General features: G+C 34.9%; 2 protein-coding genes and 1 long non-coding RNA gene across 4 annotated transcripts in view; 1 reads left to right on the forward strand and 2 right to left on the reverse strand.

Moving 5' to 3' along the window:
* The window catches only part of px (MAP7 domain-containing protein plexus), an 84202-nt gene extending 78561 nt beyond the window's left edge, over positions 1 to 5641 (reverse strand). Inside the window, exons 1-5 of the mRNA XM_029303533.2 lie at positions 5248 to 5641; positions 2735 to 3611; positions 880 to 1139; positions 395 to 782; positions 39 to 297 (exon numbers count right to left, since the gene is read on the reverse strand). Of these exons, the coding sequence (XP_029159366.2) occupies positions 39 to 297; positions 395 to 782; positions 880 to 1139; positions 2735 to 3497 (1670 nt within the window). The 5' untranslated portion in view covers positions 3498 to 3611; positions 5248 to 5641. The remainder of the gene's footprint in view (positions 1 to 38; positions 298 to 394; positions 783 to 879; positions 1140 to 2734; positions 3612 to 5247) is intronic.
* On the forward strand, positions 4421 to 24199 carry LOC114931477 (uncharacterized). Of its 2 annotated transcripts, none has more exons than XR_003819676.2 (3): positions 4421 to 4651; positions 6643 to 6712; positions 24047 to 24199. It is a non-coding gene; the product is annotated as an uncharacterized LOC114931477 (long non-coding RNA). The 2 variants fall into 2 exon arrangements; XR_003819675.2 differs by lacking the exon at positions 4421 to 4651 and adding an exon at positions 5217 to 5956.
* Positions 6861 to 25558, reverse strand: part of dnr1 (E3 ubiquitin-protein ligase defense repressor 1) — a 129794-nt gene continuing 111096 nt past the window's right edge. The window contains exons 3-7 of the mRNA XM_029303534.2: positions 12448 to 12688; positions 11879 to 12048; positions 11022 to 11238; positions 10539 to 10733; positions 6861 to 10419 (exon numbers count right to left, since the gene is read on the reverse strand). Coding sequence (XP_029159367.1) covers positions 10102 to 10419; positions 10539 to 10733; positions 11022 to 11238; positions 11879 to 12048; positions 12448 to 12688 — 1141 coding nt within the window. The 3' untranslated portion in view covers positions 6861 to 10101. The remainder of the gene's footprint in view (positions 10420 to 10538; positions 10734 to 11021; positions 11239 to 11878; positions 12049 to 12447; positions 12689 to 25558) is intronic.

A 25558-nucleotide genomic window follows, 5' to 3' on the forward strand; every position in this document is an offset into this window, starting at 1 on the left:
TTTTAGAAATTAAATATTTATGTATATACGGCTCTTACCATTCCATATGAGTACGAGGATATAATCTCTCACAAATATAGCACCTATAATTTTGGCCAAGCGCGACGGTACCGTTTTCCACGGGACCGTTACTGGGTGAATTTCTTTGCCCAGGAATGGGAGCTTTTACGGTGGTACTGCTTCGTTGCTTGTTCGTAACAACCGTTGTCGATTTGTTCAAGTCGTATGGCTTAAAGCGAATATCGCTGCCAGCTGAATTAGCTGGAGATTTCGCAACAGCGGGTCGTGGCGAAGTACCTGCAACGAGAAATTTATAATGCCTTTAGACTTTAGACAATGAAAAAACGGTGGAATAAACTCGCATGAATATTCTTCGGGATTAATAGAAATTAACCTTGTTGACGTAAATCTATATTCTGCCCTGTTGGCTGTGACTCGTGATTTTCTCCGACATGCATTTGCTGCTTATGCGGGATAGCTCTATAACAAATGGAGCAAACCTGCACCATTCCCTGAGGACTAATAGGACTAGCTCCTAGAGGAGGTCTCAGAGTATAAATATAAGGAAAGTACGCCTCCTTCTCGGGATTAGGACAGCAATATAGTAGTCTAATACTGGATGAAGGGTACTCGAGAGCGCAAGTGTAGCAAATAAACGTGGTTGTATCCATTGTAGGTGCTTGCCGCTTGCGAAGCGTATAATTTCTCTCACTGTGCGGTACTCCCTGCCGCGTATAAGCTTTCCATTGTAATAAAAGATGATTCTGGCACGCTGAACAGGCCTAAGGAAAGAAAAAAACCCAAATGTAAATATCAAAAATCGTTATGCAAGAGTTTTAGAAGAATAATTGGCAAATACGTGAGAAGAAAAAAAGATACCTGCACTCGACCGGCACTATCCATTGGTCGACTTCTGCTCGGCCTGGGATGAAGCATCAGTGATGGAAAGAATGGCGGAGGAGTGGAAGGAGAAGGGTGCGGCGGATTTGGCAGTGGCTTCGCAGCGATGTGACTAAGAGATCCTCTCTTGAATTCGTCCCCGCACACATAACAGACTTCAGTGACAGAGTTCTTGTCCGGCATCGATAAATCTAGTATGTCTGTACCGACACTGGACGACGATCCGCCGCTGTAGATAGCTGGAATTGCAACGTCAGACAATCGGTTATGACGATCGCTCATTGTCGATGAGCGCTCTATGATACGCGTCGTGTCGCGTCGTATAAAATCCGTGAATGCGCAATGCAACTGGCCATCCTAGTTGTCCGGATAATCTCACACACGCCTTCGACATTATCATTATTGCGCTGCACGTGGCCCACTTAAAGCCAGCATTTTTCGCGAGTTTATCGCCGCGATATATCCGCGAATACGGACAAATGGAGTTAGTTAGTTTCGACGACGAATACAGTATTTCAATAGCTCCATTCCAAAGCACGACCCGCTTATCTGTCGGGGCATACGCTGACTAATGAATATCAGATCGGGCGGATCGAAATTGTTGAGGTCACCAAAGCTCAATATTCCGCGAGTGCGCGGAGCGCGGGAGGAAAATCGCCAATCGCCTGGAATCGGCACTCTGATCGGACGTGCGCGTTAAATGAATCGGGCTGACTCTTTGCCGCTCTTTGCCACTCTTTGACTCCGACATATTTCTTATCTACACAAAACTGTTTTAACCTTTACTTTCAAACGTTTGCGTTGGTGCACGAAAGGACTAAGGCCAGCGTAAATAGCGACCCGATTCGTGTATTTACCCGCGTATACATTCTAAACCGAGATAACGCATAATAGCGGTGAAAAACAGTTTTGTACTCCTATCAGATAGCGCTTGGTGATTTCATGTCCAAGTTATTTTGCCGAGTGTACACTTTGGACATCAAGTACCAAGTGTATTAAAATTCTTCAATACATTTTTTTTTCATTTCCTATGCTATATAATATATACATGATATATGATATTTTAGATCTCTCTCTGTGTGTGTGTGTGTGTGTGTGTGTGTGTATTTATGTGTTTACATTATTACTGATAATCATATAGTATTCTATAAATTTTAATTTTTTGACCGATGAGAATCTGTAAATCTTATTTCAAATTTTATAATAATATTATATATTTAATATTAAAATATATCGGAAATATTAAAAATGTCATGCAAGTTTTACTAATCAATATATAATAATAAAAAAATAAATAAATAGGTTCACATATTTTTATAATTTACATATATTTAATCAATATGCCAATATACAGTAAAAAATGAAAAAATAAATAAATAGATGCACACAAAATAGTTTCATATTCAATTTCTATATTTCTATTACATTTAAAAATAAAAATATTTCGCGCGATAGATCAATTCTATAATAAAATTTATCATTCCATCGACATTCTTTGTTCCTCTCAATTAAAATCAAGACCAACTGATTTGACTTCTCAGATTAAAGATCCAATTAGAAAATTAAAAAAGTTCTAATGTCTCTCTGCTCACTCGTCTTTCTGCTTTATGTATATATAATTTTTTAATCATTGCATTTAATACTTATTGATGCAACAATATTATTATCCGTGAATAACTCCTAAAAACATCAAATAATAATTTATTTTAAAAAATATTAAAAAAAAAATAAACAATACGGTAAAAAAAAATATTAAATTTGATATTTGCAATCTCTTTCTGAGCTTGAAATTGTGAAATAGTGTGTGAAATTGATAGCAAAATGAATTAAGAACCTGTAGGTTGTGGCGGTAAGGTGGATTGTGGCGCAGGTGAACTTCTAGGTGCATGTCTGAGATCCAACGCCGCCTCGTTGGATATTCTAGCGTCCTCGACAGATTGTCGGGGACTCTGCAACCTTTGATGAGGTGACTGCAACCTGTGATGAGGAGATTCCATCGTGAGCCTCGTTTGTTCCGTAGTGTTAGAATGCGGCCTTGGTAGCTCGACTGAATTCGACGGTGGTCTGGTTTGTTCGACTCTCGGCGAAGGTGAATTCGGCGGTAATCGCGGTGAGATCCCAGCCGGTCGGTTTTCCTGTCTGAGCTGCGGCGCCTGATCGTTGGTCAAGCCCAAGACCTGGGCGGCGTACTCACCCTGAAGTGCCATCTCGGCACCCGTGAACGAGCCACCGTCGCATCTCTTCAACCAATAAATCCGCTGACTGTGCGGCCTAGCCTCTCGCTCGTAACTTTCCCACTGTTGCAACAACAGAATATAACAGAGATTGCAAGCTTTGACAGCACCGCTTCTGGCACCTTCGCCACGATAGCCACTCGGTGGTTCATGCGACTCGAGAAACGGAAAGTAGGGCTCGTTGGGTGCACCGCCCGGGCTTGGTTTTACTCGTAACCAGTGTTGCTCGCTGTGGCCCACGGCGCCACAGACAAAGCAAATCCTCGCTCCCCCGCCGTCCTCGACGGGTGGATTGGCCTGCGGATTCGCGAGCGATTGCCCCTCAAGTCCCGGCTCATTCTTCACATATAATTTGCCCTCCATTATGTCAGGAAACCATTGGATCTCTTCTTAACGCCCTCTTATATCTTTGTGTTTGGCACGCATAAACGATCAGAAATCACAGTGGTCGATAGAGCTTCTATTTCTTATGCATATCTGAAAATATACAATGGATTCATGTTATAAATTGTTCAGTATATATAATATAATTCAGATGTAACGCACACATTCACTCATATCTATTTGTATTATTATTTACCGCATGATACAACCAAAAGAAATGACATACTCTTTTATATATTTGAGAAACTCAACTATATACAATTGCATCGAGCATATATTTTTCAAGTTGGTGGCAACGCAAATGTTATTGGAAAATAATCCTTTTAGGATACCTTATTGTATGCAAATAAAATTATTGGGTGCAGCTGTGGCCTCATTTCACAGTAGATGTGCAGAAATCGCTCGATATATAAATAAATAATAATAGCAAATTTACATAGAGAGCATTATCGCAGTATTTAAGAATCATAAAATATTCATTCTAGATAATATTACAGTTTTTGAAAGCAATGATTCTTTGAAACTACTGCTTTGACTAGCAAATTATTCAACACAGTGTTGAATCAATTTTAATGCGACCAACAAAAATGTAACTTCATAAAGGAAAAACAAGTAGAAATATAGACTAAATCTTTTTAAATCTATTTCTTAAAACTACACATACAATTTTATCTATTGACAGTGCCACGATTCACTGGACAACCTCTAAATACATACAGATGCATTACTTGTATATATACTCGATAATAAATTATATGATAGTTCTATATTACAACTCTGTATTACACTAAAGACATTTTGAAAATAAATTTTTCCATTGTCCACACACACACACACACACACACAGTGTTTTCGATGCCAGTTTGTTACAACATATAAACACAAAGTCAGTGTCTGAAGCGTAAACAGCTGGTATAAACAGCTAGTCTCACAACTTGACAACAAATCAACAGATACAGTGAAAAGAAGCAGAGCATTGACATTTATTATCGAGAGACGTATCTATATAAATTGATGACAAGATCGCGAGGCGATGCATTTAGTCCACCGTATGGCATGCGGTATATTTTTGGAGCAATGCTAGGTCGAACGATTTACCGAGACCGACCAGAGATGAACTTTTCGGTACATCGGTAAGTAAGCGTGCTTGTTAAGGGGTCGCCGTTTAAGGAGTGTGTCATTCGGCTCTCTGACGATACGGGGGCGGGGAAAGAGGAGCGGAATGCGGGCGAAAGCACGTAGGCGAGCAGATTTTCCGGAGATGACGGCGATGACGGCGACGAATTGATCGGAGCGCGGAGGTTCGCTCGCCGCGCGACAATCGACGAAACAATCGGCGATCAACTGGCACTCGATGGACACAATGGTGGTGCGCTTCGCTTGCTCTTGCTCGCCCAGCGAGCGATCGACGATCGCGCCCGTTCGGCGTCCAAATTATTCGCGACGTGCCCGGAACCTCCCGGTCGTCCCGAGATTTCTCGGAAGAACGAGGAGTGGACGGGCGAGAGATGGCTAATCGCCGATCCCGGGCGATCTCGAGAGATCGCACGCACTCTCGCCGCTACCGAAATTACGCAGAGCCGATCGGCACACGCGCCACACAGAGAGAGAGAGAGAGAGAGAGAGAAAGAGAGAGAAAGAGAGTGAGAGAGAGAAAGAGAGTGAGAGTGAGAGAGAAGAGAGAGAGTGAGAGAAAGATATGGACATTGTTTCCGCACACAACACTCACGTTCTCACAGTTCGGCAGAGCTGGCCACAACATCGCGTCGCTATTTGGTGGTGCTGTCCCGGCGGCTGCCGCGGCTCGCTAGGACAAAAGCGGAGCTCCCTTATCGCTCGCCCTAGTCCCTGCCATACGTGCTCGAGCAGCTCTCGCAGCGCACGGTACCGCGGGGTGTCACCTTCGTCGTCGCGCTGCCGGCCGTCCCACTCATATTTACACGCGCTACTGTCCGATATCGGCCCGTCCGACACCACCCGAACACGTATGTTTCACTCGTCGCGCCCCTGATTACCAATTAACGGCGGAATCGTTGCGGGCGACTAGGAAAAATACATTTTCCGATGGCACAGCACCCACGACTTCGCCCTCACTTCACCGCCATGTTGCAAAATCGCCGATCCGCCGTCCCGTCATGCCACGCACTTCGTCATATGACAGCGCCACCGCAACAGCCAATCGGAGCGCGCGGCGCATGCGCGCCGATGCCTCCGCGGCGCCACAATCGCCGAATTGCCGCCAACGGCGAGCCAGCGCAGAGTTTGAAGTTGACTGCGGTTCCAACGTTTCCTTTTGCTGCGCGAATTATTTTCTTCTCGTTGTCTCCTCGTGGAAAAAGTCGCGTCTATTTTTACAGATTTGTGCATAGATTCGTTTTATCGCGTCTCCAATTCATTCTTCGCAACAACTTGTCGATGAGTTTAAGCAAGGGAAATGGGTAATGTTTTGCAATTTATTACAATTACACTATATACAGTGATTAATGTCCATTATTAATATAATATATGTTTATTGTATCAGTGCTTATATTTATATATTGATGATTGCATTGTTAAATATCCATGAATCGTCACGATTTATTTAGAAAAATTTATGTAAGAATAATGAATTATATAAAACTCGTGTTTATAATCTTTCAGAAAAAATGATAAGCGGTATAGTTTCGATTAAAAAATAATTGAATATATGTATTATTAATTGAATAGAATCTCTTTATTGATTAATACATATATGTATTAATAAATGAGAAAGATAGATAAAAGTGATATTGAAATGAATAAAGATTTATAATTGTATTGCTTGTTACAAATTAAATCATTTTATTCATTGTTCTTATTTATCTACTTTATTTCTTTTTGATTGATAATTAATAACGCAAACTACAAAAAATTTATTAATTAATATTACGAGAAGTTTGAAACATTTAATTAAAATATATTGTCTAAACATAAATATATCTAATATCTAAATATATATTTTTAATTGTATGTATATATATATATATATATATTTCAATTGTTAAACAAATTGTAATGTTAATTTTTATAATATAAAATTTCTCAATTTCTTAATGATATAACAATGAAAATAATAATAATTTTCTTTTTTTTTTTTTTTTTTCAGAAACTAAAAGTGTCAACAGCAACATGAAACTGCCAGAGAAATTCCATTTACAGCTTATCTTTTTGTACAAGTAAGTGAGAAAAAATGTTTAATTTCAACTCGAAATCTCAATAGAGGGTTCGTTACACATTTATCACTACAATTACTTAAAAGTAGACAAAAATATATTGTTTAAAGAATAGAATTAGGTAGGATTGGATTTAAATAAAAATTCGCCATTCGATGTTTCACAGTATTTAATCAACAGGTTGGAACATTGTATTGAATGCTAAAATTTACGTCTCATAAGTTGTGATATTTTCATATATATGCGTACATTTCCGCTTTCTCCACTGGGTGGAATTCTGATATAATACTAAAAAATAATTGGAAATACTTTAAAAATACTCTTTGCAAATGATAACTTTTAGAAATACTCTCTCTTTCTCTCTCGGATCACTTTTGTCTCTACCATATAGATCTATTAGCTACAATATTTTAATTTTTTTACTCATATATTTTATACAGAGATTTAAAATCACAAGAAATTATTAATCATAATGTATAATAATAGTATTATTGTTGTCGTCATTATTAGTAATCTTACATCGACACACAATAGTGGTCAAAATTACTTTGTTTTTCATATTTGCGATTGCAGACCACTATTTTTTAAAGAATATAATTGTAATTATGCTCGTTTTTTACAACGATTATCGCACGATAGGTTTACAACAGTTTTACAACAGAGATATTTTATCTTGTTTGTGTGACAATAATAACTTATTGTAAGATTGCATTGAATTGCATTAAATACACGATTTAGGCTTCGATTTTATGCACGTGTTAATATAAAAAAAAGAAAAATAATAACAAAAAAAACAAAAAAAACAAATAAAGTAAAATAATTCACTCCAAACAATACTCTGATCTTGCAGATACAGTGTAGCCTCGCTATCGTATTAATATACTATGTCTAGAGCTGCTACAAAGTGTCTTATAATAAGATAGAATACTAAACCGGCATATTCGTGAATAAAACGACGGCTACACTGTGATTCAAGAAGAGTCTTTTACAAAGTATTAAACATAGGGGTATATAAATATACTATTATATCTTCTTATAAATAATTACAAACTAAATCTGCTTTGCATTGATGAATGACTATAACAATTTTTTCATTATTTTCTCATTTTTTTATATCATCTTTTTCTTTTTCTCTCTCTTTCTCATTCTTTCGTTCACTCTATACTTTCATCACACATACAAAGTTTACAGAATGCTATTGGTAAATGTTATAAATAATTTGTTCGAGGCTGACCATATTGCTAACATCAGATATTCTCAGCAAGAATAAAAAGAAAAGTCAATATTTCGCATTTTAGCTGCTTTCGCACAATTTAAATAAAGAGGCGAGCTATTTTTATGCAGGAATAGTCTGTCTTCGTATTTCCTCAGACATAAAATGCCGTTGACTTTTTATTCTGCGATTTATCTTGTAGCAATGCACAGACAATTAAGTCGTTTTGCTTTTATTATAAGTTACTGACGTACGCACATAGTATGTTAAATCAGATTTGACATTTGGTGAACTCATGACTTTTACTCACTTGACCCTATTGCTGTGGGTTATCTCGTTTCTTATGTACATATATAAACAGATATTATGGAAATAAAGTTTCCTCTTTGCATAAAATGCTTCAATTAAAAAAAGTAGGATACAATTCGCAGGAAATTCTCTTTAGGATAATAATTCTGTAATGATTAAGTGCTTTAGTTTCTACTTGTTCCACTATGATAAAAATAGATTCATAATACATATCTAAATGTAATGTTCGTATCGTGTTGTTTTTATCGTTACAATCTACATTAAAGTGATAATGTACTTAATGTTCTAAGTTCTTCGTATGTTGCACATACTAAATATCATAATTAATATACATATATCCACATGATTCCAATTTTCCTTTATCAAAACATTAGAAGTGATTTTATTGTAGCAGTTGTTTTGTGTAAACGATATCGCATAATGCGTAACGAAGTTGTTGTAGTGAAAAATATTCTGGGTCATTGATTCCGATAAAAGTTTTGACCCAAGCAACCTGCGAGTATTATCTAGATCAAAGGTAAAAGTACGATCAAATAAAACTATATCTATCTAAGAGGAACAAAGCATGGATCCTGAAATAACAAGAGGAAAGTATTGGTCCAATCATCAGTTAAAAATAAAAATTTACACAAAGTGCTTTCGGATTTTATATAATATATATATAGATCACACATTTCTTGATACTCATTGGCAGCATTGCTTTTGCAGATCGATGCTGCTAATAGCACTTTTCGGTCGCTCGAATAAAGGGACTGTTTTTAATATCATTACGAATGTCTAAATGATGATGTAATTCCATCATTCTTTCGTTGGATCTATCTACGATAGCCTCGTATCCCTTGTGTCTTTCAACACTGTCGTCTTCAATCACAGCTACCATCATTTTTCAAGTGCAGTATTTGCAGACTATTCGTTCTGTATTTCTTAATCATCAACAAGAGAGAGATCAGCTTAAAAACTTATTACTATATATTTCTTTGGCTAGAAAACCAAAAAAGAAAATTTTTCTTCAGCATTTTTACCACAAGGACGTTCTACAATTAAGAAAATTAAAAAATACGTGTGAAAGAAATTTTCGTAACAATTTGAAATTAGGAAATAATGACGTTGATAACGTATGGTTAACTATTTTGTTGTAATAATAAAATCATTTGCAAAAAAATAAATAAAACATTAGCAATTTTATGAGGGCGCACGGTGTATTGGTATTTTTTTATAAATTATATGGATAAATGAATTGCATATATTTGAAACAATCGCGTAAAATAAAGATTTCGACAAATCAAATTCGCGAAATCAATCGACCAAACATCAATGTCGAAATCCATACAGCACACAAGTTTGCAGCAATATGACAACAACATTGCAATATTGTACATTGCATAGCAATATTGCAGAAATATTATATAGGCATGAATTTGCAAAATAGTTTAAACAACGTTGCAGCAACATTTCAGAAATATTATGAAAATAAAATTAACGCAAAAAATATTAGGTACAGAACATTCAATCCGATCATACATTTAGCACATTTCCAATAATCCAATAGTAATATTACATATATATTTTATGGCATTATTGCTGCAATGTTATAGAACAATATTTCTGAAAACGGACATTTTACCGTTGCTGCAACCTTACAGCAAGATTGTTGCAACATTTCACAATGTTTATGCAATGTTGTAATATTGCAATAAAATGTTGCTACAATGCTGCTACAATCTTGTTGTGCTGTATAAGTCACTCGATGGATAAATAGAAAAGTGCTTCACTCTCGCATATATTTAAATTAATACGCCCTTTCTGCGCGGCAAGTAACAATCCTGAAAAATCTTTCAAACGCGCTGAATCGACGTGTGTCTCGACAGTCTCAAATGTTACTGTTGACCGACGCTTCGCTGCCCAAAATTCGTTCTTTTATTTCCTCCGGCTTGCCGAATACAGGCTCGATCGTCTCCGACAACAGCTTCGAATTATGCTTATCGATGTGCGTTAACTCGATCGGGAGGTATATCGTCCGGCAATAGTCAATATCGGCCCGGCATAATGGACAACGTTCGCAGCGACGAGCGCAATCCAAACAAGCCACAGCGTGTCCGCAGGGAAACAAGGCGGTGTCTAGGCTTCGATCCATGCAGATTCGGCACAGCATAGCGTCCAGTAATCTCGCTAGACATTCCCGAGATTCCTGAAATTTCACCCAACATTATATACAAATTGTCCCTTGGATTATATCCTATATTAACCATTCGCGATAACGATAATCTCTTGCGATTATCAGAAGGGACGGTTGAATTTATCGCTCACCTTGCACTTGGGATTCTCGCATTCGCCACAGGCTTGGTTCTCGAGAATCTCATTCTCTGGCAAAGCTATGGTCGCAGCCTCGCAATAAAGCGCACGCCGTGCATTGTCATAAACCTCCCGACAAGTCCTACGTATATCGAACACGTACTTCTTGCCCAGAGTCGAGTCTTCATTGAAAATGGAAATTATTGTCCCCTGAAGAAAACAATGACAATTATATATCGCAGTTTGGCAACAAGTTTTTAAATATATGGATACCTGTTCATAAAACTCTACGATAACAATGAAAAAAGATGTAGTATTACGTTTCAGAAGAAAAACTAAGTATATCTTATACACGCCCGCGTTATTCAAAGATTTTTTTTTATTAGCATATATCGAGATATACAAAAGATATAATAAAAGAAGATACATTGGTATTTTTGCCAAAAAAATAACATATAGGTCGTCAATCTGTATAGACAAAATTTGCATCGGGGATACCTTTAAATCACGGATAAATTGCGCGGTGACTGCGCTTCTAACTGTTTCGCAGCTGTAAAACGCGTGTTTCTCGGTGATTGCTCTATAAAGTCCACTGGCAGACTGACTCGAGTCTAATTTAAAGTCCAACGATGTCTCTTCACCATCGAGCGAGAGGTATACCAAGTGAAACATTCGCCGTTGTGATGTAGCACTTTGTATAGCTGTGTACGGTATACTGTAATGCAATAATATATAATATAACAAATTGAATCGTGCGGTAAAAAATAAAAGTTTTTATAAAATTTTTTTTATATTTTTTAAAAATTAAATTAAAAAAATTTTTAATCTCCTACATAATATCTGAAGCAAAAATTTGAAAAAATTTACGATATTACACATAACTATTATTACACGTAAATATTTTCAATACATTATTTTTACGCCTTTATAGATAGATTCTACAACTTTATTATTTTATATTAAACGCGAATTGTGATAATGACAGTTGATCTGTTGAATAATCATCTCGACGGATGGTACAGAATGTAAAGCCGATACGTACTGTCTCCTATCGTCAATAAATGATATTAACATTATTCTTTCATTATTTTGCATTAATAAATACAAAGTTTAGCAACGCAATATTAGTTGAATTGGTTAATCAATACATAAACGTCTAATAGCGCAGCTCAATTTGAGCTTCTTACGATAAAAGTACTTTAACAAAATAATGCGATAAACTAACAATATTAAATTTACAATTAGTTACACTGCATTTCTTTAAACGTTTAAAAATCAGACAAAAAAGTATTTTTTGGCTATGAGAAAATATAAAAATCCTTTTTTTCTAAGTTTTATAATACATTAATAGTTACTTTTGCGTTTCTTCATCCTGATTGCGGTAGACCGTAATTCCGTGTGGACCAACGCCGATCATAGAAACTCCATTGTATCCAAATTTACTATGAAACATTTCCTGTCCGAACATGTCGAGATTTGATATTTCTTTCAAGAGCCAATATTCAGCGGTCGAAGTTTTCATTCCCTGAAAATTCGTATTATACATAAGTACATCTCTATTACATATAATAGATCTATTTCATGCAACAATATTCAATCATCGAATTGTAAAAATGCACTGAAAATTCAATTTAGAAAATATAATATATTTGCATAAAAAAAAACATTATTTTCGAAAAATATTGTGTTTATTTTTATTAAAACCAATCATACACATATCTATTAAAGCCGAGAGAGAAAAAAATTTAATTCAATTTCGCGATATTTTTTTTTTTTTTTAAATAGTTTATTGAGATTAACTAGAAAATAAGGAAGAAAAATGTATATACAAATTTATCGAAATAAAAAAATGCATACATGTAATAGCAACTATGTATATAGCGAATTAAATGAAATTAATGAATACTTGTCAAGATGTTCGAACCTTGATTTCCTTGTGCTGCTGAACTATTCGAAGTAGAAAATCTTGAGGTTTTGGTTCACACGGCTCCGCGGGTTGTATATGACAGCACTGAGAGTAAAGTGCATGCGGCGGTGATAGTGCATCATAATCACCACCATCGGCTTGCGCTATCAGAGCTACCAAACGGGCCACGGAGTTCCAATCCGATACCTTTAATTTACCATCGACCAGCTCGAGACGGGAATGCAAGTAGAACTGATGCCTGCAATTAGAAAGAGAGAGAGAGGGGGAGAATGAGTGGTCGGATGTATTTCACGAAGAATTATTAATTGCAATTAGTTCAATTTCGCGGTAAAGATAGGTGAATGCAAGGTGAGCCAGTCACGCTAATATACGATACTCAGGCTAAAGTAAGATTAATTACCTTCCCGTTCTCAGAGCACATTGTTTTAAGGTTTCTCCTCTCTCGACTAAGTTAAACAATACAGCAATGCAATAATACAGAAATGATTAACGATCGAGGCGAAAATAATGTTCATACTCTTTAATTGCACGCACATTTATAGATACTGCATTGAGTGAGATATTGTCCGATTCGTTTGTCCATGAAATCTGATAAATCATTTCTTCAAAATATCAAAGTTGACATGTAAATATTTATGTATATTTATGTTTTACATTTTTAACAAATCTTAAACGTAAATTGCATTTTAAAAATAACTTTTCACACATTTCCCTTTTAATTTCGTTAAATATCTGACAATTTGAATTGATTTATTTATGCGATGATTATCCGCGTTTACATATATGCATATTTAAAGAATATTGAATTGTGCGTACAATTAAAACAGAGCAACTCTTTTAAAAAAATCTTCTTTTGAATATTCCAAAGTATTCTTTAGACTTTAGATATATAAACATATGTATTTTGCAATAAATGTATTGCTAACAGAGAAGTGGAATTATTCGTCGAGAGTAGAATAGATTCGAATAGTGTTTTCACAAAATACTATTACAATAGAATATCGTAAAAAACTGTATTGTAATATTTTGCGTTCTGTATCATTTTTGCATAGTTTTGCAAAACTGCAAGTTTATTTTTTTTCCATTTTTTCGACTGCATATTCCGTTATCAGCAGCATCGAGAAAATCACACGTGCACACCATGAGAAATAATATTTTACGCAAACGCGACACAAAAAGACGAGAAGTACTTATACAACACATTATGTTCTCGAGTTTTTTAAGTAGTTCACTCGCAAAGACTGTCCTTGACGAAGAATTTAAATTTCAATCGAAAGTAAATTGGACCGAACTAAAGCGACCTAATAATCTATATTATATGATAATCAACAAACTTATAAAAAATATCGATGGTTGAAGATTTTTAACGAGTTTCCCGAGTCCTCGACGAAACACATTATTACTTTGGTTAGTCTCTAGTGAAGAACCAATATATTTATCTCATTCTGGAAACTTTCTAATCTTGATATTTTTTCTTAAAGAAATTATCAGAAAAATATTCATAGGAAAATATGAAAGAGAAAAATCGCGTTAACATCAAACAGCTATTATATGTATAATAAAAAATTAACACGGTTGTAATTTTTTGTAATCTATGTGCGAACCGTCGCAATCTTAACACCTTCATCATTGTTAAATTTTGAAATATTTTTTTCGAATATCACCACCTCGGAATTGTAAGTACATTAAACGATTTTTTTCGATAAAATTTTCATCGATGTACACGAATAAAAAAAAGGACATCAACTACTTACTACAAGTCACGATATGCACTGTTCAATGTGCGAACAATCTTGCAGTTCTTGCCGGAGGAAACTCACTCGTCTAGTCGATCGCAAACTTGGGTGAAATTCGCGTGACAGGCACCAAGAGCTCAATGACATTTGTCATTGTGAGAGAGATGTTGAGAGATTCTGCCTGAACTTTCTGAAGTGCAGAAAAGTTGCGGGAACATTGAAACTTCTTTGACAGTACGGGAGTTATTGACAATCGTGTGTGAAAATCGTCGTCGAAAAATCGAACTTTTAAAGTCAAAGATTCACGCGAAGACAAAGAACTCCGTTTCTAGCAATTTTCAGATTGAAATCATACAACTTGATTGATCTTGATAAACTTCTTAATCTTTCGAAATTACTTTCTAAAATTATTTAGCGCGAAATTGCGCGCGTTTTTCTTTATCTGTAAATATTATGGAATACCTAGATAATTTCATCATACAATTACAAAGGTGATATCTCTGAATTCTCTTCTCTTTAATAATGAAATAATTAATCTAACTAAGTTTATTTAATCCGCATTTAGTTTATTAGTATATTAGGGAGAACCATTGAATAATTAAGCACAGTTTGTACAGTTGATATTGTATATTCTGTTAACCTAAAATGGCACTGAATATAATATTCTTAATGAAATAACCCAATGTTACGTATATATTATTCTGTTGATGTTAGGGTAACTTTATTTAAAAATTAATTTTATAATCACATAATAGTTTATTTTGTCATTCTTGAAATTTTTTTGAAATTTGGAAATTTGTTTTAAAATGGATTAAAACTGAAACAAATATCAAATTTGCATATAATATAAGAAAATGTGTCTAAATTAAATTCGATTGAGTACTTTTAGAAAGCATTACATGTCAAACAAACCATATGTTATAATGTATTATGTTTGACAAATATACATGCGTCGCATGGCGAAAGTTGAGATTGGATTAATACAAGTAAAGTAACTTTGGTAATATTAACAATACCGTTATACATACGGAACGTTTGGCTAGGCGGCGTATATTTCATTCATGACGTGTACACAGCACTTTCCATATATAATTCAGAAATGGAAATAAGGTCGACCCGAGTTCTAAATTCGTTAAATAAATAAAGACATATAACTCGATTGATTGTGCAAGAGGATTATATAAATCAATCGTACTAAACGCGAATATTAACTCATAAATCATAAAAAATTATAAGCACACTTTTCATACAAGTCTCGAAAGAAGAAACACAATGTTGTTATTTAAATCAATCGTATAAAATTAATTTTTATTTTGTGTATAACTACACACGTTATTGCATAACTCGTTCAATTAAAAACGCGCTCCATTAGCAAACAAAATACGATAAATAAATAAAAATCTGTAACGTATTATAATTGATGAAATGCGCATTTAAACATGCGAGTTCCATTATGAGATTTGAAAAGATTATGCACATAATTGTGCATCGCGGGAACAGTCGTAAGAAGCTACTAAAGAATGTCAAAATTTGAACCAATGTTAGCGTAGCGGAACTAGGAACGTGGAAAACATCCACCCGTCCGACTTCCAGCTCTGAATCCACAATATTTTCGAGTAAATAATTCAGAGGTTATTTCCAACCCGACCCCGGGTAATTCTAAAGTGGCTAATGCAACTCTGAATCCGGCCAGGCGGTCCTCGTGAACGGGGACAGTCGTGAATTAGCTGCCGCCGGCAGATTTCTTAGGGAAACGGGCCGCGATGCAATTCGCAGTAAATTAGCATGCGGATTAGCATTTGCATATAATTTGCTGGCGCTGCATGTGGCGTGTCACCTACGACATTAGCTAGCCACATTATGAATGAGTCAACACTAGATCCGACAAACCGTGAATTTCAAAAAGGTACGTATACGCGCTCGTAGCTGCCCAGATTTCTACCAGAGTAACGCGACAAAGAAAATCGGCTTTGAGAACGACCGTAGAGGCGGCTTTAAAGTGACCGCAAGTCATCCTTGCAAAACAGTTTAAGTTTCGTTTCATCATTCTAATGAGCACAAGAAGGAGGGACGTTGTAAGATGTATATATACGCGCTTTTAACCGCGTCGCGTCCACAATAAATGCGCGAATTACTAAGTACTCTTTCGGAAGAATTGTCAAATAATGAATATAGACATTGATAAATGTTCAGTATAAAGAGTCTCTTCTCTCTAATATTACTTGTGTCAAATCACTGCATTCGAATACAGTTGTAAAAAAAGAAGACGACGAGAGGACGACAATTTTTTGAGGAGCAAATTTCATTTCTATTTCATATACATATAAAGTGGAATTTACTATTTAATATATTCTATTTTTATAAGAACATATATATATATATATATACATACAGATTTGAGATATCCTACTATAAGAGCAAACAATCTTAAATCTAATAAATTTTATCAAGGCGAATTTGTGTATATACATGCATGTAGTTTCTTAAATAAAGTAAAGTTTTCGACACATATACAAACACACAGAGGTTTAAATCATTTTATATTTGTGATGTACCTCTCAGCAGAATTTTCCTGTTATAATCTAATCTTTATGCAAAAAAGATAAAAGGAGAAAGGGAAGGCAATCTTTCAACACTTAAAATGTTTTGTATGACAGTAAGATAAAGCCGTGATAATGGAAGATATAAAAAACACAGTGATTAAAGCAATTTTACTTAAGCATAGACGTAAAAAGCATTTTTTACTGCTTCTTTCGGCTTTTGGTTTTCTAGCTACAACTTATTCTTTTTTTCTTCTAATAAGTCGTAAAATTTCAAAGCATAAATGCAGAAATATGAATATCTTAGTGATTTTGTTTTTAGTTTTTCAATTTGCAACTCGTTTTGCCAGAAGAAACGGGGAACAGTAATTTTTTCACTTTCTACGTTTTTTCTTAACTTTTGTGTTCTCAACTTGTCTCCTTTTTTTACGCAAGTACCGTAAAACAGATTAAAAGTAAAGTTTGCGGCAATGTTCGAGTATGTCTTGATGTGTTCATTAATGAATCTCTGGACGAAAAGCCTCGCGGCTGTTCCAATTATGCACAAGCGTATATACAATCGTGTCTCCTCGTATGTATTTATTTTTGTCCGTGCTCGCTGAACAATGCTTTAATTGTACCATATGGTCTTGCCAGCGATTTTCAGGCAGGTATACGCCTGCCTCAGCGACCACGTACGATTTTGTATTTAATCGGACAGTGCATAATTAATTATTCGCAGAGTTGTAATTAACGAGCAAGTCCTCGGAGCGATTCTCTGGAATTGCTTTTGGTTTTGCGGCTGCAATTCTCTTTCCTGCCTCCGCGACAATTTGGTTTCGACAATCGAATCGATAATTCGCTTTTATAAGCATTCATAGATAAACTTATTAAAAATTACACAGCAGCATTATTTCATATCAACAAAATGAGGTATTATAAAGAATCGTTAATTTTCAGAGCTTAATATAGCGATTATTTGAGGAATTATTTTAACATCATACACACACAGTACACGCCGGAAATTAATAATTATAGAAATTAACAAAATTAATAAATTAATAAAATAATTTGACATTTATTTAACATATGAAGGTAGAGAAGTTTAAAGTTTGAATATATATATATATATATATATATATATATATAATAAAATTAATAAATTAATAAAATAATTTGACATTTATTTAACATATGAATGTAGAGAAGTTTAAAGTTTGAATATATATATATATATATATATATATATATATATATATATATATTATCCCATAATGACCATACGCTGACTCTATTTATTATATGGAATTTATAATTAATTAGAATTGTGTTTAACTTAAATTAACTAAAGTTTGTAAACCATAATAATATTACAATTGATTAAAATGAACTGAAATTTATGTGACTTTTCTATCGGCTAAATATGTAAGTATATTATAGAATATGATTGTTTATTTTATCTCTCAACAATATTTTCTACCATAAAGATAATGCAACAACAACTCAACAAAAATATTAAGAATGAATAAAAATCGATATTAAATTTTGATTTATTATATAAGAATGTTATAATGTGAAGATGAAATTTTCTCAAAATATTAAATTTTCAATCATCATTCTTAACCATTATTGTAAAAAGGGGAAAATAGTGATAAAAATGAAGAAAATTTTAGCAATTTATACAGACATCTATGTTATCGGACCGTGAAACGCAGTATTTAATTGACTTTGTTTGTTCTTCGTTACTTTGTAATACAATTTTGTTTTTAGATCCATCCGCGTTAGAACGTGACAAACGGAAATCGCGTTAACTCGCTAGTAATTAATCCTCGTCGAATTACGTTCGATAATTAAAGTTGAGAAACAGGTAATCCGCCCACTCGCGATATCGGTACTTTCTTTCCGCGTCGATTGATCTGTAATTCCGTAGTACATCGCGTATTTCACGGTGCGAATTCACTTATTATGGAAGATCAAGATTAATGGAATCTCGTTTCGGCATTACCGAGGCAGCTACATATCTTCTCCCGAGTAACGCCAGGATTTTCTCGACCGTGAAAACTGATGATCTTTCGATGCGCCCGTTAAATTTTCTACCGACGTTACGCATGGATCTAATAATGAAATTTACATTTTGATTCGTTGCAGATATATGTTCGATTAATAATCACGAGATGCGCGAAACATACTGCTGTTCTGGCACTTATTATTATATATACACGTATTTTTAACGTCATACAAACATTATAAGACGTTATAAATTATAGTCTATATCATTTATATGATTCAACGATTACGATGAGATGATATATATGACAAGTTTAAAAGTACATATATATATATATATTGCTTTGAGAAAGAGGAGAAAAGCTTGTGTAATATTTTGTATTTTGATGAAAGAGAGGAAGAATTATCGCGGATTATATGGTATATATGTTTGGAATGGAACTTGCCAATCAGATTACGATATCCGTGTGGGAATACGTAGGAAAACGGCAAGTTACGTGACACTGAATAAAACAAATCTTTGACCTGATAAAGTTCGTGATCCGAGTTACTGCGAGGGTGGATGATGGAAACTTGAGAACCGAGAAAGCCCAGGGGGCTGCCTTTTCGTCGATCGCAATTCCATTTGCGTTCGTACAGCAACGTAAGGGGCGAGAGAGATATAATTTGTACTACGTATATAACACGGAAATAATTACGTTTCTTCGATATATTCGCGCGTGTGCAATTTATCTTTGAGTATGTATTTTATCGAATCTGCGTATGGTGTAATCTCGATTAATTTCATCTGTGAACGTAACGTGGCCATTTTAAACAGTGAAATTGCTCGACCTTATAAATTAAAAATTAATGCTTTCCACTGTTCGAAAAGTCGAGGAGTCTATGCAAAGCGGTTTCAATTATTCAAATGTACACACAGACGTAAAAATTGAATTCAGCTACTAGTAAAATTATATCTACTAATATATATCTAACTTGCATTCGAGATATTTTGAATAAAGTTTTTCTTACAGGAAAATTATATTTTTTCACGAAATAAATATGGATGAAATATCTTTACATAATGAAATAAATTAGCAAGACCGATACAATACTGACGCAATAGCTTTTTATATTAAATGAAGCGATTTTTTTCCTGCCATATATGAATTGTAAAATGTATTCACATTGTACAATTGTATATATAGTTTATTAATTATATACGCTAAAGCTTGAATATACATATATTCTAAATGAATCCATTACGTTAATATGCGCGCGTATAGAGAAAATCGCTTTTATACATTTGCGTAAATTTGAAAGATGATATTCATCCACTAAGGAATAATACAATGCCGTAAAAAATAATTGAGACAAATAAATGCCACCACGAGATACAATCTGAACGCACTAATAAATTTCCCGTCCGCAGCTTCCCAGGGGAGACTTTCCTGTGGGTTTTTTTCGCTACATATGCCATTGCACATTTGCTCGGCTAATAGCGCGTGTCCTAATGACAAATTCTTTAACGATGATAAATGTTATTCTCCTATAAGAGAAAGAGAGAGAGAGAGAGAGAGAGAGAGAGAGAGAGAAATTATTATATTGATTTAATGTTGTATCTTTACCGAAATATCGAATCATCAAAGATGTAGCGAGCTATCTAGATTGATCTTTCTAAATATCAATAATACCGTTTTCGTTATTTTCATATTATATTTTAGTCAATCATAATCGTTTCGAACGACGAAATCTTAGCTATCAATGTCCGCTGTGAACGGAAACGGAATCCTTTCGTAGCTCGTAGAGAGGGTAGCTACAAGTCGAAAGGGATTCCTTTCGGAAATCCAAGAGGATTTATCCGACGAATTACTTCCGGTGTACTTGACTGAAGACGAGTTAGCTCAGCGGCTAGTATTCGGATTCTGTTGGTTTGCTAACATCGCGCTGAAATTTCGAATAGCGAAATGGATGCGCTGGAGAAGGAGATGGAAGTAAAGGAGGCTGTCTACGACCACTCACTAACGTTTATTCGTAAAGTCCGTCGACTAGCGACGGTGGCAAACGTCGTCGTCGACGAAACTCGTCCGACGAAATTAAGCTCCGAAACTGCAGGCGCTCACGAGTTCGGCTTTTACCCGCGGAACTTGAAGCGCTTTTCGTGTACTCGGCACTTTCCCGCCGTCGGCTCCATTTATTTATCCTATCTGTTCGACTCGAGTTTAGCCAGAACGAACGTCTGCGTGTAAGAGCTTACACGCAATTTTGGTCTTTCACGACCTACAACCTACAAAAAGCTCCGCAACCGCATTAACAGGTTCATAGGATATACGACTTACTGTTACGATGTGGTTTTGAGTTCATTCAATTTCGGATTTGTGTATTTTACGAAGTAGAGAGATAAATCGTAAAATATCAAATCCTAAAAAGAAAATGATAACACAAAATTTAGATATATAAACTATAATTAAATTGTAGTTGGTTATATCTATATTAAATAATTAATAGAGATTTAAATTTATCAGAAGGCTAAAATAACACAATAATCGAGAAAATTAAAGAATATATATGCGTTTGATAAAAATAAGCAGTTATACACATGACAACAAACAAAATTTTAACTAAACTTACAAAACTTAAAGAGCGTTTTTTTAAAATTGCAAATTTTAATGCAATAATTAGTTTACTATTTCAGTCAATAGCTTATCTACAAGAAAGAAAAATGTATACCTTGATTTATCTAACGTTCAACAGGTTCCAGTTTCGATTTATAAACGTCTTCCTTTTTTCTTCATTTTCTCACAATATATAATGTACATTTTTTAAAAATATCTTTGCTATATAAGTAAACTAAATTTACAAAATTTATAAATTTCGTGGTTTAATATATTATTTTAAAATTGATTAAAAAGAAAAAAACACTCAATATTTATTGATATTCCCATTTTATCGCAAAGATGTCATAATGCGATCGTATTACACCCAAACAAGCCTCATATGATTCATTGTTGTGACAGCACTGTTGCATTACAATGTGATTACATTACAATATCACCCCGGAAAAGCGTGTTTTCCCGCAAGTAGAAATGCAATTCTCTAATTTTGCAAAGCGGAAAAATATTTATTTGTAGCATAAAGGACACAGTTGGGCGGCAACCATGCGACTCATTATACCGTCGTTTGTCCTACACAATTTTCTCCTTCCGTCTACGCTTACATTGCCATAGAATTACGTAGCTGCGCGGCCATTACATTCGCGGGATCCTTTCACGAGCAATTAAAGGAAATCCCCTTAATCTCAACGGCACGTTCCGGAAAAACTTTAGTGCAGCCACATTTCTCAAGAACTACTTTTCCGCGATATAACGCGGTTCAGGAAGAAATAGAAAGGGAGAGAGAGAGAGAGGAGCTTGCTTCGTCGCGAGAGGCTGTAATACCGTCGGATTACAACGCCAGCGATGCCAGACAGCCCACAGTGAACGAAAAATCTCGAGAGCGAATGCCCTATTTTCCATTATAGCGACATGCGCCGCTGTTCTTTCTCTATTTTCACATTTCCTCTTTTTTAGTCGTCTTCCTCGACTGTAGTTTCCACGCCAGTTTTCAGTGAAGGCCGAAACGCAGCTCAGCCGACATCCGTCTGCGTTGTAGATTTTTTTCCTGTCTTCTCCCAACCCTTCCTCTCCCTTGTGTCAAATGCAGAATCAAAGATGATTTTAAAAATTTCCATGCTGGGACAAGCTCGGGTGACTACTTTCAATTCAATAGCCGCCCTCTCATTATCATCACTGTGGCTAAGCTAGCGATATTGATTATGAGACGGAGAAAAATAATTTACAGAATATCGTAAATTAATATACTCGCACTTAGTAAAATATCTATATTTCAGAATTAATACAGTTAGAACATTAATTAATATATAATTATTAGCAAATGTTATTATTTGCATCTAGATTCCGTTTATATCTGTGTCATCGATATTAACTATTTAGATTATATTGTAAACTAGATTTCAGAATAACAGAAATACGAAAATATGTTTTACATTTATTCGTGACAATTCAAAACGCAACTGGTTTAAGGTAAATTTTCGTGCCATATTGATCCTACTGAAGGAATATCTTTTTATGTAACTAATTAGCTTAGAAATTAATTATATTTTTTCCCATAAACTTCTTTCAAAATTAATCTGTCTCAAAGGCGAAAATTGTTAAGAACTGACAATTCACTCTCGATGTATGATCGTTCTTTTACTTTGTTTTTTCCGTCCTCTCTTTTATAAGCAGTTTATTTCAGAGTTCTTTTAGGGATATGACATAAGAAGAAAAAATTAAGTATCATCATTCTCTCTATTTCTCTCTCGGCGGGAAAAAAAGTTTTTTTCCACAAAATAGATCGAGATAAAATCCAAGTATTTAACGCCAGTACCATGCTCGAGATTGCTCGTAATTAGCTTCGCGGTATTTTTAAAGGATTTAGAAAAACTTGAGCGAAGCTCGCTTTCTCTCTCGCAACTTGCTCGAGGGTTGTACTTAATATCAAAAGTTGATCCTACCACGACAAGAGCGCGCGAATAAAAGTCCGGCTAGGCTTTTACGATCACCTCTCAGATTGTAAATCAGATTAGCTTTTTATAAGACACTTTACACTTACTTCCGCTCGATTTTGCTCGATTTTCTGAGATCGCGTAAACGGTAACAATACCGTCGCGGAATTGATATTTTGCATCTCGTGGAGTTTTGGAAGCGCACGAGGAAACTATTCGGCTACCGATAAAACGTGAACGGCGATAAATCACAAGTACACACACACACACACACATACTTCGTACTCGATCGTTGTGTTTGCTGGTATTTTCGGCACTCGCAGGTGGTTAAACCACCGGTATACGAAGTATGTAAAAAGATCTATGGAAACATGTTTCTCTCTGTGACAATGTCGACCGAGAATCGTAGTGTTGGTAATAGTAACACTACAGTGTGACGTTTCTGCAACAAGAGACTGATACTTTTGTACGCCTTCAATAGAGATCGAAACTTTAATAAATAGCGCGACTAACACATTTTCATTTTGTAAATAAAAAATAATTATAATTCCGGAATTACATTATTTCATACAAAAAAAATTGAATTTTACATTGTATTTTATATATTGTTTGTAAACATCGAATAATTGAGTCAACTGAAAATATTTCCTAAACATTTTTGCGTTATATATAAAGTTTATTATTAAATAATTTTCCAATATTAACTTTCTTGTCATATTTTACTTCATTATTTATTTATTTCATTTTGATACGATTTTAAATTTACCTTTTCCCTCGCAATCTAACTAACTGTAACATTAAATTTTCAGAGAAGCGAAGACAAGGGATGAGCCGACGAGAAACGAGCGACGACACGAAGGGATTTAACACCCTTACGGATTCGGTTCATCAAGCTGTAAGTTTACAAATCATTACTACAACTATAGTATTTTACGTCTTCTCTTTGTTCAAACTCAAAGTATGACTCGAGTTTTCCTTCATATTAAGCGAACAAATCTCTCTTCGAACTTGGTCCGAATGTGTTGCCGTTGCTGCAATAATAATGAATTACATTTCGGAGCCACTTTACAATTTTCCGATGAATTTCTTTATTTCACAGCACGATATCGTGCTCTCTATCATTATATGATCATAAACGTAGCGGCGCGCATTAAGCTGTGCATCAAAACGATAAAACGCGTAATTGCGCAATTTAATATTCTCACAGAAACGGTAAGTTATCCTTCTCATTTCCAAAAGATATGACACGGGAACAAAACGCAATAAAAAATGAGTTAGTGCGATGGTTGCTCTTTATTCGCACACATTTAAAATTTAATCTACATTTTCTAGTATATGTATATATGTTAAAAAAAAATTAAAACTCTAGAATTAGAAAGAGTAAAAAGAGTATAATCTGATTACATTTCTCGTATAAAATTTAATGAAAATTATATACGAAATCTCTTTAAATATATTTTTGCTAAAGAGACAACTACTTTTTAACGGCTTTCATCATTTTTGTTTCTCATCCAAAAAAAACCGTTCACCACGAAAACGATATAGCGCGATGAACTGCACACCATATAACCCGCCCCCGTTCGGAAACGATCGATACTTTACCCCCAAACTCTTGAAAGTTATACAAAAGCAGCTGTCGCAAAGGGGGAGAAAGAGAAAGTCGGCGAACTCTGGAAAAACAAAGTTTCAGAAGACAAGAACTCTATTCGCCTTAAGTCTAACGTATCAATCGTGTAATCGATGCGGCATATCTTTGTATAATCTACTTGGAACTACGATTATATAATGTTGAGTGCTTATAAAGCACTTTACCTATCTACTGATATCGCAATATAATAGATATTTTATATTTCTCTTTCATAATTTCATTTTATCATTATTTTACATACGTAGGTATATGCTGATTAAAATTTATACGAATTTATATGAATTTCAAATAACGTTTTAGCAAAAGTCGAGTAATAAATTTAAACATAAAGCATCGCGCTAATTAATATAACATCAACACTATACACGACACATTCGGCATATTAAACTAAAATGAAATAATAAAATGATCTCACGAGGTAATATTTTATTTAATTTCTCGTGTGTCGCTCGCGCAATACATATTAAAGTTTTTAATCCGTTATCTGGCAAGATTGATTTATCCAAATGGCTAGCTCTGAATTATGTCTTCGCTAATGAACTTGCTCAGTCGCTTGCAAATTTCACCACCTTTCTTACATAGCCGGAGACAAATATCTTCCGTGCGAGCAGGATGGTACTCGGAAATGTGCCCGCCTGTGCATCGCACAGTCGCGCATGCTGTCGTAAATGCA

The sequence above is a fragment of the Nylanderia fulva genome, unplaced genomic scaffold (assembly GCF_048542155.1).
Source record: "Nylanderia fulva isolate GAGA-0341 unplaced genomic scaffold, ASM4854215v1 Scaffold27, whole genome shotgun sequence".
In the NCBI taxonomy this organism is placed as follows: domain Eukaryota; kingdom Metazoa; phylum Arthropoda; class Insecta; order Hymenoptera; family Formicidae; genus Nylanderia; species Nylanderia fulva.